Source organism: Eubalaena glacialis, chromosome 8 (genome assembly GCF_028564815.1).
Source record: "Eubalaena glacialis isolate mEubGla1 chromosome 8, mEubGla1.1.hap2.+ XY, whole genome shotgun sequence".
NCBI classification, from domain to species: domain Eukaryota; kingdom Metazoa; phylum Chordata; class Mammalia; order Artiodactyla; family Balaenidae; genus Eubalaena; species Eubalaena glacialis.
Window position 1 is genome coordinate 58,145,101 of NC_083723.1, and position 20,402 is coordinate 58,165,502.

General features: G+C 38.7%; 1 protein-coding gene across 1 annotated transcript in view; it reads right to left on the reverse strand.

The window, feature by feature from the left end:
• Positions 1-20,402, reverse strand: part of BZW2 (basic leucine zipper and W2 domains 2) — a 64,338-nt gene that overhangs the window by 7,025 nt on the left and 36,911 nt on the right. The window contains exons 7-11 of the mRNA XM_061198528.1: positions 19,207-19,342; positions 7,818-7,927; positions 3,711-3,881; positions 1,709-1,855; positions 435-573 (exon numbers count right to left, since the gene is read on the reverse strand). Of these exons, the coding sequence (XP_061054511.1) occupies positions 435-573; positions 1,709-1,855; positions 3,711-3,881; positions 7,818-7,927; positions 19,207-19,342 (703 nt within the window). The remainder of the gene's footprint in view (positions 1-434; positions 574-1,708; positions 1,856-3,710; positions 3,882-7,817; positions 7,928-19,206; positions 19,343-20,402) is intronic.

The window sequence follows — 20,402 nt, forward strand, 5'->3', positions numbered from 1 at the left end:
ATACAAAGTGAAAAGCTAATTATTTCAGTAGTTTTAAAGTCAGCTTCATGGCATCTGAAAAGGTATGCACATACTATATGTAAACATTTGGTAATCATCGTTGTTATAGCTAATACTTACAATTCAAAAACAGACCTTATTTTTTGTAATTACAGTCTTCTTCAGCATCCCTCCCCACCAAAATTATTAGTTCATCACCAGTCTTCTAGCAATTTCCACCAGTGACAAGTGTACAGGGGCCTAATCAGGCTGGTTCCTGAGGCCACGCATGTCTATGGTGTTTGCACCTTCTCTCTCTACATAATATGGCTGCATCACTAAAACTCAAAGACTATCATTAACCTATATCCCCCTCTGCCTCACCCCCTACTCTGTCCCTCAAAAAGCTTCAACAAAACATAGAAACATAGTGGCAGGACGACATGGATACACACCTTTATAAAAAAGAACCACGATCTTCTGAAAGGCTTTCATGAAATGGATGTTGTCATAACAGTACTCTTGAACCTTCTGGAGGAGGATCAGCTCTGACTGGCCTTGGGAGCTGAACACAGCCAGGAGTGGAGCGTATTGCTGGAACAGAAGTGGGGAGTAAAACCATTTACTCTCGTGGGAGGTGCAGGGCCGACACCACTTGAATCATAACAATAATCTGGAGGTTTGCTTAGAAAATCTTCACTTTGAGGATTATCTTATTCTAATATTGTGACCAATCAAAATGAATTTTTTATCCCTGCACCTTATCAGATTTCTCTCACTGTACCCACTAAAAGAAACCAAATATGAAATTCTGACTATATTAAAGATAACTGCTATGCTACTGTGTCTGTCTAATGGGTCCTGTGAAAATAAGACAGAGTTCCTAAGTTCCAAAGGTTCCCAGGGCTGCTGTGACCCCTCCACCACTGAAGTGTGGCTCTGCCACTGGAAGAGTAGACGTCTCCTTCCCAAACATCCCAGACCCCTCACATGTCATCTTTATGGTTTTGTTCAGACTGTTCCCTTCGTTCCAAATGACCTTGGCTTCCAGTTGTTGATGTTTGGCTATTGTTTTCTCTAAGACCTACTCAGCTCAACACTTAAGTCCTCCTCTGAGCCTTCCCTGGTCAACTTAACCTGCAAAGGCTACTCACTGCTCTGTCCTCCTAAATACTGAGAGTTATCTGAATTTACATCCTACCTAGTTTAAACTAGGTACCTGTTGAGTTCCCAATTCACGTGTAAACTCTGAAGGCAGGCTCTAAGTCTTCCACTTGTCTTAAGACACTTTTATAGGGAGTGGACAATACAAGCAAAAACATACGTATCTCCCTACAAAAAATATACAATTTACACAATCAGTTGATTTCTTCCACCACTCAGTTTTCAAATTCGAATGTCAGCTTGTAGTTTACTTAAAAAATACTCATTAAGAATTTATGTCATGTAGAAGGAGAACCAACAGTTAGACTATATTTCCCTTTAAATATTGAATACATGACTATTCTGTGGATTTTCTGACATTGTTTTTAGTAAGAACTTACCCTTAGGTATTTCATACGCTCTTACACCTGAAACATTTTAGGTAGTGGCAAATTTGAAAAGAAAAACACTAGGAAGTACATGTTTGGACTGAGTGTGGGCGAATTATGATTAGAACCCATCCATCACAGTGTTAAGAGCTGCAGTTGGCCTGCAGCCGAGACTGCGCCCTGCTCGGACCCTGTACCTTCAGATGCTTGAGGGCCTGCTCGGCAACGAGCTCTTCCTTCTTGTTCCATTCCACAGCGTTCATTACACAGGTCCACAGCAGTCCAATCACTGCTGTTTCTGGAAGATCGTTCCTCTTCATTTCTTCTTTAACATAGAGCACCACCTAAATTTCACAAAAAAAGGAGTCAGAGAGTAACAGACAGATGGGGAGTTCCCCTCTCACTGTGCCCGGTCAGTAAAAGGTTAGGGGCAGACAAATATTCTGCTCAGTTCCTCCCCTCCTGGCATATACTCTCAAGTTACGAGAGGGAGGAAAAACACGATGATTTGTTCTCAAAGCAGATTTATTTTTAGTCCCAAAATTAATAGGCTTATCTCTGGCCAGGAGGTGCTGGATAACAGAAAATAAAAAAAAAGAGAATCGTGGTTTCTTAGGGGCTATTCTTTTACAGGCAGGAACCCCTTTGAGTAAAGCAGGGCAAAGATTATTTAAGCCAGTTTGACTTTCTGGGGTTTGAAGAAGGCAACAGAGCTGTGAATTTTTACTTCCGATCCTTAACTTTAAACCTCTTGAAAAATGTCTTGGGTTTGTACAAGGCATTCTCTGCAATTCATTCTTTAATTATCGCTTTTGATGATCCTCATGCCTCATGTAAATAAACTGTAAAGTGCAAAGACTTTTTTTTATATGATACATATCAAAGCAGCAACACTCAGCAGGCTATTTTCCTTTCAGAATTACTTTTAAATATGCAAATGTATCCTAAAACCTGATCGTATGGAATAAAATCTGCCTAACAGTGTATCTTTTTTTTTCTTTTTTTTAACAGTGTATCTTATATTAAACTTGTTTGGAAAAATCTTTCTCCTTTTGAATAGAATCACAAATAGAGGTGAGGGCCTCAGAAGTGATTAAAAACCATAATATCAATATATCTCACATGTACTACTTTGTGAGTGGTACAACTATTTTTCTCCCTTCCTTTTTTTTAATGAAAATATGTTGCTTTCTTTCCTGCTGGCCTGGGGTACAGAGGGGTCAGCTGTGGGTTAAGCAGCCTTTGAGAACAGAAGGAACTGGGAAGTCCTAGTCCCCCAGCTGGGCTGGGGAAAGCTGCAAAGAAAGGTGACATCTCTGCACCTAAAGGTATCGCAGTGTTATTTGGTTTGCTTTTTTTTCCCCCATGTTAAATCATGTTCAAGTTCTTTGCTTGGAGAAAGATTACTGAATATATTGCTGACCTTAATGCCATGAGACTTAGGACCAACACCTCCACCTGCTGGACAGCATCAGTTTGGAATTCTCCAGTCTTAAACCGCAAAAGGTACCTTGCAAGGCTGTGAGCACGCAAGGTAGTGAGGATTTGGGACTTGGGAGTAAGTGGCAAAAGGAAAGGACTCTTTATGCAATTTTTGAATTATCATGTAAAAGTTTTTAAAGTTCAAATAGGAAGTTTTCTTCAGGCAGGACTTTAAAAAAAAAAAAAAAGATACAATCATAGCCATATGAACGATAGCTATACAAAAAGGTAGTATTTATGTTATGTGAATACGCAACTATTATGAGTGGGATCCAGTGAGCCACTGGTCCAACTGGTCTTTACCCATGATATGAATGCAAAATCACCCCCTTTTTGTCTTAAAATTAAAACCTATATACATTAACCCAATACTTAACCATATTATGTAATCTGCAATAAAATGGGAAAACCACCATAAATTGAGGTATACTGCTAGTGGAGAGTAAATCTATTCAACACATGAAACATTTTGACAACCATAGCAACCTGGTTAAATAAGTCACTTGTGTAGAAATACTCATTATTTTCTGGAACATCCTGGAGGAGTCTGAATCAATACTTTGAAATCGAGCTCATTTAAATGGTATGAAAAGGGCCTCAAGTTCATAGCAATAAACAAAGGGAGGTCTCCTTAAGGGAGGTAAAGCTTGTGCTGCACAGGCTACATCATCCGTCTCGCTAAACGGGTTTGCAGTGATGTCAGTCCATGGTCCCCACCTCCTTGATCGGGCATTCCTGAGAAAGACGCTCCTGGAGCTCCTTCTGCAGCTCCTTCCTGGTGCCCAGGGACTGCTGGACTCGGAGGAAGTCAGAGAGCTCCTTAAGACCTGCGTCTGTGAAGTACTGAGCAAAATGATCCACGCTCTGTCTGTTAACTGGAAAGAGCTCCTGGGAGAGAAAAGAAGAGAGACTGTTATGTGACATGCCATTCACATTTCAGCAAGCAAAAAGAACAACATTTTCATATTAAGAGACCACTTAGAATATCTCATATTTGGAAGAAAAGAAGAAGGATTGAGTTTTTCAAAAGAATAAATCTCGGATGTATTTCTTGAGCATTTGCTAAGGTACCTTCCAAAATTAGGCAATTTGACAAAGAAAGAGAATAAAAAATGCTAAGCAACTTACATAAACTAGTTTCACTCATTTGGCACTGCTATTTACTTTTTCTTTTACTTTAATCAAAGTGTAGCATGTACAAAAACAGAGCTAAATTTGCTAAATTAAGTACAAATAAGATGATAACCCTGAATTACGTTGGGATTATTTTAAACTGACTAGAAAAAACTGAAATCATTAACCACACTGTTTCCTTAACTATGAGTTAACAGACCAAAGCCAGTTTTAGTAATGCTGAAATGATCTGAGATAATATGAGGAAAACAACATTGACTATTATCATCTCAAGGGCCTCTATTCAGCATTTCATTAAGGAAAATGCTGCTATTATTCTAAAATAACAGCTCAGAGCTAAAGGGAATTTTTGTTGTATCTCTTAATGATGGTGGCTCTAAATTAAGTTCATGGCAAGATCTAATCTAAATCCTCCCTACTATCTCTTCAATTCATTACATAATTCTGTTGGAAATTTTTTAAAAGAGCAGTACACCATGGCTGCCCTCATATTTTCACCTCACTTCCATTTCACCTTACACAGCTCGGCAGAGTCTCAGGAACACTTAGTCATGTTCTAACCCTGCGTGACGCCAACACCCAACTAAGAAAGGAAGGCAATTTTCAAAGCTCTCACATTTTTCAGACTGCTGCAGAGTCTACAAAATAGATCCAAACTTTTATGATGGTTAGATTTGCATATATAGATGGCCAATGGCTATGTGGCTTCAATAAAAATCTCAGAAGAAAGATCTGCAACGAGTTTGCCACCAAGCATAGGGACATAGCCAGATGGCTTCTGTCATGACTCAAATTTCAGTATTCTCTGTACCATCATCCCATAATTTGCCTTGTTGAGTCATCAGTTTCAAAATGTCAGAACAGAGTTGGTGGGAGCAGCTATCAAACACACATTCATGTTAAAGCAAACATTTCATACCTGACTGAAATTTTGTCACTGATATTTATTCTACCATTCAAGAGGCCTTTCAAATTTGGGGGGTCAGGGAACTAGTTTAATTTTGAGTTTCTTCTATGAATCAAGAGGTGGTGGGCATTTTACTCATAATTGTAAAAAGTAGAAATTTTTCTACAAAAATAAACTAAGTCTCAACAAGGCTAAGCAGCTTGACCCAAATTACGCAGCCAGAAATATTTAAGGACATAGCTGTGTGACCCCAAAGGCAATAATTACTCTGTTACTCGTGCCGGCATTCAATACTCAATTTAGGGAGAATGTGACTGCAAATTCTGATGGAAAGTTAAGAGTAAGACATCATCACACGTGTTACTAGTGGTTTTTTATTTATTTTTATGAACTATAACCACAGTCCTTATGAATGATACATAACATCTTGAAAATTATTATTCAGATTAAACTGAGCTAAAATCAGTATAAATCATATCATGACCTTTACTAACTTGGAACATAGTTTGCATTTGTTAGAAAAATCCTACCCAGGTAAAAACCTCTATCATCTCATCCCTAGATTAAGGTCTCCCTACTTCTGCCCTTGCTCCTGAATCTGCTCCCAATTCAACAGCCAGAGAGATCCTGTTAAGACCCCAAAATCACATTATGCACGTTTTGCAGAGACTTTTCCAAAAAACTTCTCATCTTACTCAGAATTAAAGCCAAAGTTCTTAGATGATAGGGGACCTGCTATGACTCTGACCTGATCTCCTACAGTTTTGCTCTTACTAAATACTCTCTCTTTCTTGCTGTCCACAACATGCCATGCCTCAAAGCCTTTGCATTTTCTGTTGCCTTTGCCTGGAATACTCTTCCTGGAGATATCTAAATAGATCGCTTCTTCACACAAATGTCACCTTATCAGAGAGGCCTTCTCATACCACACTGACACTCCTCAGTGCTTCCCTATCTAGTTTTTCACTTTTTATTATACCACGTATTTTAATTGTTTATTTAGTTTATTGCCTGTCCCCCTGAAATAGAATGTAAGCCCCATAAAGGCACAGGTTGCTTGCTTGATTTCTTTCAATATCTTCAGCTCCTAGAAAAGCTACTAGCCAATGTCTTGATCATTCTTCCCTTTTCCAGTGATGGGGGCATGATATCAGGCAGGCATGGTTCTAAGGCACAACCACCCTGTCCTCATGGAGTTTCTGGTAGAAACTGCTACCTATGCTTTTCATGTTCAAAACATATGTAGACAAAGAAACCTAGTAAGAACAGTTAAATGATATGTGTTTTTCAAAAAGGAAATACATTAAAAAAATTTCAATGAAGTGACCTAATTAAGTTAACCAAGCTCTGCCTATTGGCATCTTTAAGGAACCATGCTTTAAGAAATAACTGAGTCTTTTGTGGTTAAGTTGTAATTGTATCTTTGTTCCTAATAATTCACCCCTCCCTTCTCCCTTAAACAAGTATTCAGTGAAGACCTTCCTTGCTGTATCTGTCTTCACAGGTGGAGAAGTAGCCCATGAGTGGACTAAATCTTCCTACCCCAAGCCAGGCTTCTCAGTGACTTCTTTTGACGAAAGAAGGTGAGCTTTTAAAGCACCGGAATATCTCCCTTCAGTCACCTGTGTTCCTGTCCTCTGCCAGGAGGACAGAATAGTCCAGATGGGAGCTGCTCCTTCAGCCTGGGACCGAGAATGAAAGGGCTGGGGCCTTGCCAAGATACAGCTAATCCACAGACTCAGGGACAAGAATATATTCCTTCATATGAACTTCCACCCACATCAGCAACCTATTCACTTGTCTTCTGTGACTTCTATATACCCTTCATTGCTAGAGAGTAGGTTCCATGAAGGCAGGAAATTTTTCTGTCCTGTCTCTACTGGCTCCACAGCTTCTAGGACTGTGCCTGGCACAGAGCAGGCACTTAATAAATATAAGTTAAATGAAAAGTATTATCAGTGGCAGAAATTAACAAGAATCTAGACTTAATTTTTCTTCTTTATCATATTCTAAAGACTTCCAAGACCCAAATAGGGCTATTTTAGGTAAACCTCAAGAGATAAAGGAATTTTAAGTCATTGAAAATACAAGAGTTTACAATGAGCCAGATTTGGAATTATCCCATGAATCAACACCCTTGCACAGAACACAATGGAAGAGAAAACAGATAAGTAACTAGGTAAAGAGAAGATGGCAAGCATGTCTTGCAATTTTAGACTCTGTCCTAAAATTGTAAAAGCAATTTCACTTGAAGCAATCTCTGTCATCTACACAGCTGTTGCTTCTGGCAGAAAGAAATTACAGGGAGCAGACAGAAATTATGAGGACAAAATATTTTTCTTGATTTTCTTTGAAAAATACAAAGAGAAGTAAAAATATAATCAAGCAATCATGATACTGGGAGCTTCAAATTACTACCAAGATAATCACAAATGTCTAATTAGGTGGGATCGATGTGACTGTAAATTTCATATTAAAACTTTAAATTTCTATAATTATTAGCTGCAAAAGAGTTAATTCTGATAAATGTTATCACTATGTCAACAAACTTTTAAATTTGAAAGTCTCTGTATTCCCTATGACTCTTTAATTTTATCATTCCATTTATTTATGCAACAAAGATTAAACTGGAATTAATTCCTATCTGCCAATAATACAGAAATAAAAAGAACCATGTTCCAATTCGACATAGACTCGGGCATTTCAATTATGTATTACATCACAATTGACAGAGCCAAGGCAGAAGCATGAAACATACAACCCTTTGCCCAGACAACACTTACAAGTAGCCTCTTGTCTAAGTTGGCTTTTCTCAAAGAGGAGGTAACAGAGTTGGCATCTTTTTCTGCCATCCATGCTTTAAAAAGCTTGACAGCAAATGAGGCTGCAATGCCTGTTTAAAAAAAAAAAAAAAAAGAGTAAACCTTTTATAACAAAAACCACTTGTGATGATGTACAAGGCAACATTACCCATTAGGTGTCCTGAAATGACTAAATAACTCAAAGACTTGATTTGGTACAAAGGAAAAATGGAAAGCTCTCTAGGCACTGTACTATTCATCACTCAAGAAAATATTTTCATAAAAAGGGAAAAAAAATGTTAAAGTACTTTTCAAAGTTGGACTCCCTAATTCCAACCTGTTATAACCGTAAATTTATTTATTTTTACCTTGGTCAAAACCAGATTCAAAGCCAAGGATCTTCTAGTGTTTTGCCTCTATTTCACCCTGTGGTTCACCAGTATTTCATATTTTTAACCGTGATCCTGAGGTACAGCAAATAAATCATAAGCCATAAAACTGAAATGTCAACATGTCAACTAATTTGCTGATAAATAATACCAGTGAAAGAACATTAACAGTGACTGGTATAAATAAATAAAGCTATAGATGAACATGCATCATTTACTTTACAGTTTTACTTTTTGTAAAAAGCATTTTAAAATAGTCACGAGTTAAGGTATAAAAATGTCAGTGCTGCTTTAAGCTGAAATCTTTTCTGGATATTTTTAAAGAGATTTTAAAAATAGCTATGTTAATCAGGAATCTACTCAATTACATACCCATATTTATAATAGGATTTATTTCCAATATAAATAATCAGATAACTAATAGCTTTTCTGTGAACACTCCAGATTTCTAAATTAATGTTGCATTTGTTTAATGAAGAGTTAAGGAGTAGTTGAAATATTAAACTGATTTCTCTGAGTTGAAGGCTTCAGTATTGTTGATGGTCTAAGCAGTGTCTATTCTCCTTTCCTCTTTCCTAAGAGAGTTCCCATTTTGCTCAGGCCAGGTGACTTCTATCTAATTAGTCTAAGCCCTGGCACCACCTTCTTCTGCAATGATTAGTCTAGTGATCTAAGTTGTTGGCCATAGCATCCCCCAACAATTACTACTGGGCTGGTCATGTGGCCAATTTCAGCCAATCAGCTGAAGGCAAGATAAATTATCCTATGTTCAGAAGTGCTCTTCCACTGAACCTGAATGAAGAAGCCTGTGCCATAAGTGGACCAGCAGACTTCTTTTAAAGGCTAAGGAGTCCACCCTTGGAATGAAGTTGATGCTATGGTAATGGGGGAAAATGCCTGAGTCCTGAATGATATTGCTGTTCACCCTGAAGTCTGCTCTGCTTTTATATTTATTGTTACATAAGAAATAAATGCCCTTGGTGGGGCGGGGAGTGGAATAACTTAGGAGGTTGGGATTAACATATACATACTACTATATATAAAATAGATAACAAACAAGGACATACTGTATAGCACAGGGAACTATACTCAATATTTTGTAGTAACCTATAAGGGAAAAGAATCTGAAAAAGAATGTATGTGTGTGTGTGTGTGTGTGTATATATAACTGAATCACTCTTGCTATACATCTGAAACTAACACAACATTGTAAATCAACTATACTGCAAAAAAAAAAAAATTTAAAAAAAAGAAAGGAAGAAAAAAAGAAATGCCCTTGTATACAAATTTGAGTCCTGTCTTCCAGTTACTTGCCGGTAAACAAATTCAATTGATATATATATATATATATAATATATAATTTATACAGACACCAACTTTACCCAATTCTTTTCTTTTGAATAGCAGAGAAACTAAGCCCCCCAAATTGTCTATGACAATAAAACCTGTGATATGACCTGGAGAATTTTATGTTATCAACTTGTTGACCTGGATTTTTAACGTTACCATTAGTTCCAAAAGTCAATATAAAACATAATATAAATTTATGTAAATAAAAATAAAGATAACAGATCTTGTAATCCTCATTGTAAGTAAGAGAAATAAAGCATGTTTGAAACTAGGAGTCTAAAAACCAGGCTCAAACCTATCATTTTACATTAAAAGTGGCTCTTGGTGGAAGGATTGGAGAAATATCTTTGTACTTGAGATTTTACTGAGTGGAGGGTCCCCCATAGCCATTTGTTGGGTGGGAGGTTGGGGACAAGGTATAATTTCATAATCCTTTCCTATTTGGGAAGGAAAAGTTTAATACTTTTGTTTCTAGAGATGGTGGAGTATAAAGAAAAACCATATGACATAGGTACTACGTCACTTCCATAACAAAGGTATTTTTCTTCTCCTTTCCTACCCCTCTAACATTTTACCATAAAAAATTTTAAACATAAGAAAAGTTGGCTTAAGATACTGGGGGGGGGGCTGGATAGGGGCAAGATGGCGGAAGAGTAAGACGCGGAGATCACCTTCCTCCCCACAGATACATGAGAAATACATCTACACGTGGAACTGCTCCTACAGAACACCCACTGAACGCTGGCAGAAGACGTCAGACCTCCCAAAAGGCAAGAAAATCCCCACGTACTTGGGTAGGGCAAAAGAAAAAAGAAATAACAGAGACAAAAGAATAGGGACGGGACCTGCACCAGTGGGAGGGAGCTGTGAAGGAGGAAAGGTTTCCACACACTAGGAAGCCCCTTCGTGGGCAGAGACTGCGGGTAGCAGAGGGGGGAAGCTTCGGAGCCACGGAGGAGAGCGCAGACACATTGGTGCGGAGGGCAAAGCGGAGATTCCCGCACAGAGGAGCGGTGCCGACCAGCACTCACCAGCCCGAGAGGCTTGTCTGCTCAGCCGCCGGGGCGGGCGGGGCCTGGGAGCTGGGGCTCGGGCTTCGGTGCTAGCCGGGAGGGAGTCCGGGAAAAAGACTGCAGCTGCCAAAGAGGCAAGAGAATTTTTCTTGCCTCTTTGTTTCGCGGCGCGCAAGGAGAGGGGATTCAGAGCGCCGCCTAAACGAGCTCCAGAGACGGGCGCGAGCCGCGGCTATCAGCGCGGATCCCACAGCAACAGGGACGCAGAGGGAAAAACGGAGAGATTCCCGCACAGAGGCTCGGCGCCGAGCAGCACTCACCAGCCCGAGAGGCTTGTCTGCTCACCCGCCGGGGCGGGCGGGGGCTGGGAGCTGAGGCGCGGGCTTCGGTCGGATCCCAGGGAGAGGACTGGGGTTGGCTGTGTGAACACAGCCTGAAGGGTCTAGCGCACCACAACTAGCCGGGAGGGTGCCCGAGAGGAGGTCTGCAGCTGCCGAAGAGGCAGGAGACTTTTTCTTGCCTCTTTGTTTCGCGGCGTGCGAGGAGAGGGGATTCAGAGCGCCACTTAAACGAACTCCAGAGACGGGCGCGAGCCGCGGCTATCAGCGCGGACCCCAGAGACGGGCGTGAGACGCTAGGGCTGCTGCTGCCGCCACCAAACAGCCTGTGGACGAGCACAGGTCATTCTCCACACCGCCCCTCCCGGGAGCCTGTGCAGCCCGCCACGGCCAGGCTCCCGTAATCCGGGGACAACTTCCCCGGGAGAGCGCACGGCGCGCCTCAGGCTGCTGCAACGTCACGCCGGCCTCTGCCGCCGCAGGCTCGCCCCGCCTCCTCCGTACCGCTCCCTCCCCCCGGCCTGACTGAGCCAGAGCCCCCGAATCAGCTGCTCCTTTAACCCCGTTCTGTCTGGGCGGGGAACAGACGCCCTCAGGGGACCTACATGCAGAGGCGGGTCCAAATCCAAAGCTGAACCCCGGGAGCTGTACGAACAAAGAAGAGAAAGGGAAATCTCTCCCAGCAGCCTCAGAAGCAGCGGATTAAAGCTCCACAAACAACTTGATGTGCCTGCATCTGTTGAATACCTGAATAGACAACGAATCATCCCAAATTTAGGAGATGGACTTTGGGAGCAGGATATATTAACTTTTCCCCTTTTCCTTTTTTTTGTGAGTGTAGATGTGTATGCTTCTGGGTGAGATTTTGTCTGTATAGCTTTGCTCTCACCGTTAGTCCTAGGGTTAGGTCCGTCCGTTTTTTTTTTTTTTTTTTTTTTTTTTTTTTGGCTTAAAAATTTTTTTTTCCCTAATAAATGTTTTCTTAATAATTTTTTCCTTATTTTCTATTTTTAAAAAAATTTTTAATAAGTTTTTTCATATTTTTTATTTTAAAAAATTAAAAAATTTTTTTTTCTTAATAAATTTTTTCTAAATAATTTTTTTCTTATTTTTAGTATAAAAAATTAATAAATCTATTTTTAAAAATTAAAAAAAATTTTTTTTCTTAATAAATTTACTCTTAATAATTTTTTTTCTTATTTTTTATTATAATTGCTTTATTTTATTTTATTTTATCCTCTTTTTTTCTTTCTTTCCATTTTTTCTCCCTTTTATTCTGAGCCGTGTGGATGAAAGGCTCTTGGTGCTCCAGCCAGGCATCAGGGCTGTGCCTCTGAGGTGGGAGAGCCAACTTCAGGACACTGGTCCACAAGAGACCTCCCAGCTCCACGTAATACCAAACGGCGAAAATCTCTCACAGATCTCCATCTCAACATCAAGACCCAGCTTCACTCAACGACCAGCAAGCTACAGTGCTGGACACCCTATGCCAAACAACTAGCAAGAGAGGAACACAGCCCCATCCATTAACAGAGAGGCTGCCTAAAATCATAATAAGGCCACAGACACCCCAAAACACACCACCAGACGTGGACGAACCCACCAGAAAGACAACATCCAGCCTCATCCACCAGAACACAGGCACTAATTCCCTCCACCAGGAAACCTACACAACCCACTGAACCAACCTTAGCCACTGGGGACAGATACCAAAAACAACGGGAACTACGAACCTGCAGCCTGTGAAAAGGAGACCCCAAACACAGTAAGATAAGCAAAATGAGAAGACAGAAAAACACACAGCAGATGAAGGAGCAGGGTCAAAACACACCAGACCTAACAAATGAAGAGGAAATAGGTAGTCTACCTGAAAAAGAATTCAGAATAATGATAGTAAGGATGATCCAAAGTCTTGGAAATAGAATAGACAAAATGCAAGAAACATTTAACAAGGACGTAGAAGAACTAAAGAGGAACCAAGAAACGATGACAAGCACAATAAATGAAATTAAAAATACTCTAGATGGGATCAATAGCAGAATAACTGAGGCAGAAGAACGGATAAGTGACCTGGAAGATAAAATGGTGGAAATAACTACTGCAGACCAGAATAAAGAAAAAAGAATGAAAAGAACTGAGGACAGTCTCAGAGACCTCTGGGACAACATTAAACGCACCAACATTCGAATTATAGGGGTCCCAGAAGAAGAAGAGAAAAAGAAAGGGACTGAGAAAATATTTGAAGAGATTATAGTTGAAAACTTCCCTAATATGGGAAAGGAAATTGTTAATCAAGTCCTGGAAGCACAGAGAGTCCCATACAGGATAAATCCAAGGAGAAACACACCAAGACACATATTAATCAAACTATCAAAAATTAAATATAAAGAAAACATATTAAAAGCAGCAAGGGAAAAACAACAGATAACACACAAGGGCATCCCCATAAGGTTAACAGCTGATCTTTCAGCAGAAACGCTGCAAGCCAGAAGGGAGTGGCAGGATATACTTAAAGTGATGAAGGAGAAAAACCTACAACCAAGATTACTCTACCCAGCAAGGATCTCATTCAGATTTGACAGAGAAATTAAAACCTTTACAGACAAGCAAAAGCTGAGAGAGTTCAGCACCACCAAACCAGCTTTACAACAAATGCTAAAGGAACTTCTCTAGGCAAGAAACACAAGAGAAGGAAAACACCTACAATAAAAACCCAAAACATTTAAGAAAATGGGAATAGGAACATACATATCGATAATTACCTTAAATGTAAATGGATTAAATGCTCCCACCAAAAGACACAGACTGGCTGAATGGATACAAAAACAAGACCCATATATATGCTGTCTACAAGAGACCCACTTCAGACCTAGAGACACATACAGACTGAAAGTGAGGGGATGGAAAAAGATATTCCATGCAAATGGAAATCAAAAGAAAGCTGGAGTAGCAATTCTCATATCAGACAAAATAGACTTTAAAATAAAGACAATTACAAGAGACAAAGACGGACACTATATAATGATCAAGGGATCGATCCAAGAGGAAGGTATAACAATTGTAAATATTTATGCAACCAACATAGGAGCACCTCAATACATAAGGCAAATACTAACAGCCATAAAAGGGGAAATCGACAGTAACACAATCATAGTAGGGGACTTTAACACCCCACTTTCACCAATGGACAGATCATCCAAAATGAAAATAAATAAGGAAACACAAGCTTTAAATGATACATTAAACAAGATGGACTTAATTGATATTTATAGGACATTTCACCCAAAAACAACAGAATACACATTTTTCTCAAGTGCTCATGGAACATTCTCCAGGATAGATCATATCTTGGGTCACAAATCAAGCCTTGGTAAATTTAAAAAAATTGAAATCGTATCAAGTATCTTTTCCGACCACAACGCTATGAGACTAGATATCAATTACAGGAAAAGATCTGTAAAAAATACAAACACATGGAGGCTACACAATATACTACTTAATAACGAAGTGATCACTGAAGAAATCAAAGGGGAAATCAAAAAATACCTAGAAACAAATGACAATGGAGACACGACGATCCAAAACCTATGGGATGCAGCAAAAGCAGTTCTAAGAGGGAAGTTTATAGCAATACAAGCCTACATCAAGAAACAGGAAACATCTCGAATAAACAACCTAACCTTGCACCTAAAGCAATTAGAGAAAGAAGAACAAAAAAACCCCAAAGCTAGCAGAAGGAAAGAAATCATAAAGATCAGATCAGAAATAAATGAAAAAGAAATGAAGGAAACAATAGCAAAAATCAATGAAACTAAAAGCTGGTTCTTTGAGAAGATAAACAAAATTGATAAACCATTAGCCAGACTCATCAAGAGAAAAAAGGAGAAGACTCAAATTAATAGAATTAGAAATGAAAAAGGAGAAGTAACCACTGACACTGCAGAAATACAAACGATCATAAGAGATTACTACAAGCAACTCTATGCTAATAAAATGGACAACCTGGAAGAAATGGACAGATTCTTAGAAATGCACAACCTGCCGAGACTGAACCAGGAAGAAATAGAAAATATGAACAGACCAATCACAAGCACTGAAATTGAAACTGTGATTAAAAATCTTCCAACAAACAAAAGCCCAGGACCAGATGGCTTCACAGGCGAATTCTATCAAACATTTAGAGAAGAGCTAACACCTATCCTTCTCAAACTCTTCCAAAATATTGCAGAGGGAGGAACACTCCCCAACTCATTCTACGAGGCCACCATCACCCTGATACCAAAACCAGGCAAAGATGTCACAAAGAAAGAAAACTACAGGCCAATATCACTGATGAACATAGATGCAAAAATCCTCAACAAAATACTAGCAAACAGAATCCAACAGCACATTAAAAGGATCATACACCATGATCAAGTGGGGTTTATTCCAGGAATGCAAGGATTCTTCAATATACGCAAATCAATCAACGTGATACATCATATTAACAAATTGAAGGAGAAAAACCATATGATCATCTCAATAGATGCAGAGAAAGCTTTCGACAAAATTCAACACCCATTTATGATAAAAGTCCTGCAGAAAGTAGGCATAGAGGGAACTTTCCTCAACATAATAAAGGCCGTATATGACAAACCCACAGCCAACATTGTCCTCAATGGTGAAAAACTGAAACCATTTCCACTAAGATCAGGAACAAGACAAGGTTGCCCACTCTCACCACTATTATTCAACATAGTTTTGGAAGTGTTAGCCACAGCAATCAGAGAAGAAAAAGAAATAAAAGGAATCCAAATCGGAAAAGAAGAAGTAAAGCTGTCACTGTTTGCAGATGACATGATACTATACATAGAGAATCCAAAAGATGCTACCAGAAAACTACTAGAGCTAATCAATGAATTTGGTAAAGTAGCAGGATACAAAATTAATGCACAGAAATCTCTTGCATTCCTGTATACTAATGATGAAAAATCTGAAAGTGAAATTAAGAAAACACTCCCGTTTACCATTGCAACAAAAAGAATAAAATACCTAGGAATAAACCTACCTAAGGAGACAAAAGACCTGTATGCAGAAAATTATAGGACACTGATGAAAGAAATTAAAGATGATACAAATAGATGGAGAGATATACCATGTTCTTGGATTGGAAGAATAAACATTGTGAAAATGACTCTGCTACCCAAAGCAATCTACAGATTCAATGCAATCCCTATCAAACTACCACTGGCATTTTTCACAGAACTAGAACAAAAAATTTCACAATTTGTATGGAAACACAAAAGACCCCGAATAGCCAAAGCAATCTTGAGAACGAAAAATGGAGCTGGAGGAATCAGGCTCCCTGACTTCAGACTATATTACAAAGCTACAGTAATCAAGACAGTTTGGTACTGGCACAAAAACAGAAATATAGATCAATGGAACAGGATAGAAAGCCCAGAGATAAGCCCACGCACATATGGTCACCTTATCTTTGATAAAGGAGGCAAGCATATACAGTGGAGAAAAGACAGCCTCTTCAATAAGTGGTGCTGGGAAAATTGGACAGGTACATGTAAAAGTATGAAATTAGAACACTCCCTAACACCATACACAAAAATAAACTCAAAATGGATTAAAGACCTAAGTGTAAGGCCAGACACTATCAAACTCTTAGAGGAAAACATAGGCAGAACACTGTATGACATAAGTCACAGCAAGATCCTTTTTGACCCAGGTCCTAGAGAAATGGAAATAAAAACACAAATAAACAAATGGGACCTAATGAAACTTAAAAGCTTTTGCACAGCAAAGGAAACCATAAACAAGACCAAAAGACAACCCTCAGAATGGGAGAAAATATTTGCAAATGAAGCAACGGACAAAGGATTAATCTCCAAGATTTACAAGCAGCTCATGCAGCTCAATAACAAAAAAACAAACAACCCAATCCAAAAATGGGCAGAAGACCTAAATAGACATTTCTCCAAAGAAGAGATACAGATTGCCAACAGACACATGAAAGAATGCTCAACATCATTAATCATTAGAGAAATGCAAATCAAAACTACAATGAGGTATCATCTCACACCGGTCAGAATGGCCATCACCAAAAAATCTAGAAACAATAAATGCTGGAGAGGGTGTGGAGAAAAGGGAACACTCTTGCACTGTTGGTGGGAATGTAAATTGATACAGCCACTATGGAGAACAGTATGGAGGTTCCTTAAAAAACTAAAAATAGAACTACCATATGACCCAGCAATCCCACTACTGGGCATATACCCTGAGAAAACCAGAATTCAGAAAGAGTCATGTACCAAAATATTCATTGCAGCTCTGTTTACAATAGCCAGGACATGGAAGCAACCTAGGTGTCCATCATCGGATGAATGGATAAAGAAGATGTGGCACATATATACAATGGAATATTACTCAGCCATAAAAAGAAATGAAATGGAGGTGTTTGTAATGAGGTGGATGGAGTTAGAGTCTGTCATACAGAGTGAAGTAAGTCAGAAAGAGAAAAACAAATACAGTATGCTAACACATATATATGGAATCTAAGGGAAAAAAAAAAAAAAAAAGAGGTCATGAAGAACCTAGTGGCAAGATGGGAATAAAGACACAGACCTACTAGAGAATGGACTTGAGGATATGGGGAGGGGGAGGGGTGAGATGTGACAGGGTGAGAGAGTGTCATGGACATATATACACTACCAAATGGAAAATAGATAACTAGTGGGAAGCAGCCGCATAGCACAGGGAGATCAGCTCGGTGCTTTGTGACCACCTAGAGGGGTGGGATAGGGAGGGTGGGAGGGAGGGAGATGCAAGAGGGAAGAGATATGGCAACATATGTATATGTGTAACTGATTCACTTTGTTGTAAAGCAGAAGCTAGCACACCATTGTAAAGCAATTATACTTCAATAAAGATGTTTTAAAAAAAAAAAAAAAAAAAAAAAAAAAGAAAAGTTGAACAATAAACACTCATTTACTGACCATCTAGATTCTATAACAGTTAATATTTTGCTGTATTTGCTTTATCAGGTCTGTCCATTTATCCTTCTAATAATTTATTTTTTAATACATTTCAAAAGAAATTGTATACATCATTTAGGTTTTTAATACAACCAGAAAGGCAATTATTTTCTGTTATAAACACTAGGGATAATCTGATGTAATTAGTATTTACTGTTTACATTTTATCTTGTCTTCCTAGTATAAAATGTCTAGTACCATAAGTAAAACATGAAGGATGATGAATTCTTTTCAGGAGAATACTTTAAAGTGCTATAGTATTAACAATATATTAATAACAATTAGAGAGCTTAAAAACTATAGAGAATCTCTAAATAATATCATTTGACTCTCAATTTACTATTCTTTTCTCAGCTACAAGAAACTATAACCCATTTCACTGCAGGTATGAATGAGGCTGGGACTTCACATTTGTAGGAGAAAAACCCAGTTCTAAGAAGAAACAGATGTTTTCGCAAAAGCTCTTTTAATTTATTTTTAAGAAAAAAAGAACTCTTTGTTTTGTGTTGTATTATAACTTGAATATCATTATCCTCCTGCAAGAAAAAAAGCCCCCTTTTGTATTATTCTATAATCAAGTAATCGTATGTATGCCCATCAAACTCTTAATGTCTTAAAATTAAAGCAAAACTCTGATGCAGCCATCTGGACTTCTAAAACAGAATGAATATCTTAAAAATGTGATCAAAATGAACTTCTGAGCACAACATCTTGAGGGGAAACAGTTCAGAAGAATGGCTCCAACCAGGGAAATGAACAACAGTTTAAGGGGGCATCTGGGAATGTGAAGGGCCATTTTTGGCTATTCTGCTAAATGGAGGCGGGTGTTTTAGGCTGGCATTCTGTGTCTGAGGGCAAAAAGGTTAAATGTCCCACAAAGCACAAAAGAGTCCTGCACAATGAAGCACTGTCCCAACAAAGTATGCAAGTAAGCATCTATGCTGAGAGAAATGGTTTGGACCAGATCAATTTCAGGGTATTTGACCTACGCATTGAGTCTTACACCAAAAATTCCAGCTTATTATTATTCTTTATTTGTCTTTGTATAGGTGTGCATATTTTTTCTCCTAATTGCCTACAATAAACATGTACAATTCTCTTATTGTTTGAAGACACACACACTCACACACACACAAGTCTCTTACATGGAGGATGGGTGGGAAGTAGAGAACACTAAGAAGAGGTACTGGTATTTTTCTGTCTTTGGCTTTTCTTTTCTTTTCACATCTGACAGGTAAGAAAATGAGCATAAATACCTTCTTTGACTAAGCTGTCAGTGAAGAGACTGGTGAGGATGTTGGCAGGAAGGGTGCCATTGCCCAGCAGGATCCCAGACAGCATGGCCAACTTTGTCTGCTCTGCTTCAGAAAAGGCTTTAAGGAAGAGGAGAAGCTGTGGGTCAAACAAAAGAAACCATGTCTATAAAGTAAAGGACTAAAGTAGGAAAATAACACACAATGTACATCCATGGCTAGACGGCACACAACTGGTGGGTCTTACGCAGCACACTTCTTATTCATTGGAGACACACCCATATGTTCGATTATAAATTGGATGCTTTATCATAGTTCCTTTCTTCCAAGTTCACTTACAACATAGCTATAGATAACATTCACGGGAAGGAAAACAGACATTTGGAGAACAATGTAAATGGGTCACATAAATAATATACATTCGACTTTGTATATGACAAAGGGTAAGTATTACAAAGTGTTTTCTGAAATACACTATTGCCTTTCATATGTTTTTCACTTCTATGCATGCTCCCCCCGCCATCCTCATCCTACAATACATCTACCCATTTTCTTTGGGTTATAACAAAAAACAAACAAACAAAAAAACAAAAACAGGAGTCAATAAGCTTTGACATGTAGCATATACTTTTCTGAGCCCACAACATATAAAACTTTTTTAAAACAAGACTGCTGAGTGAAAAAAGGGTTTTCTAGGTTCTTGATGCCTCTTTTAAAATAATGAGATTCAACACAACATTGTAAATCTGCTATACTTCAATAAAAAAATAAAGTTAAAATAAATAAATAAAAATAATAAAAAATATATAAGCAAACAAACAAACAAAAAGAAATTCAAACTAGGTATTTCCTAGATCATACAGTTTTACCACCAGCCCTGGTGATGAGGAAATGATGGATGTAAGATAAAGAAAAGTTCCTAGCAGAGTAAAGGCCTCTGCTGTGATTTTGTAGTGAGAGGGTGACAGTGTTGTTTGGGTCCTTCTGGGTCGCAATGCTGTCATCCTCTTATCCCAGCGGTAGGGAAAGTAACAAAGTAGCAACCCCAGAAGGGTTGAAGGGAAGCCAAAGCAAAGGGGATTAGACCCACTTGCCATTTTGAATTCTAAGAGTATCCAGGCTTGTAGAATTCCCTCCTTCCTAACCCTCCTCCACTTAGTGCTTTGACTATATTATATTTATATTCCACGGCTATTTTC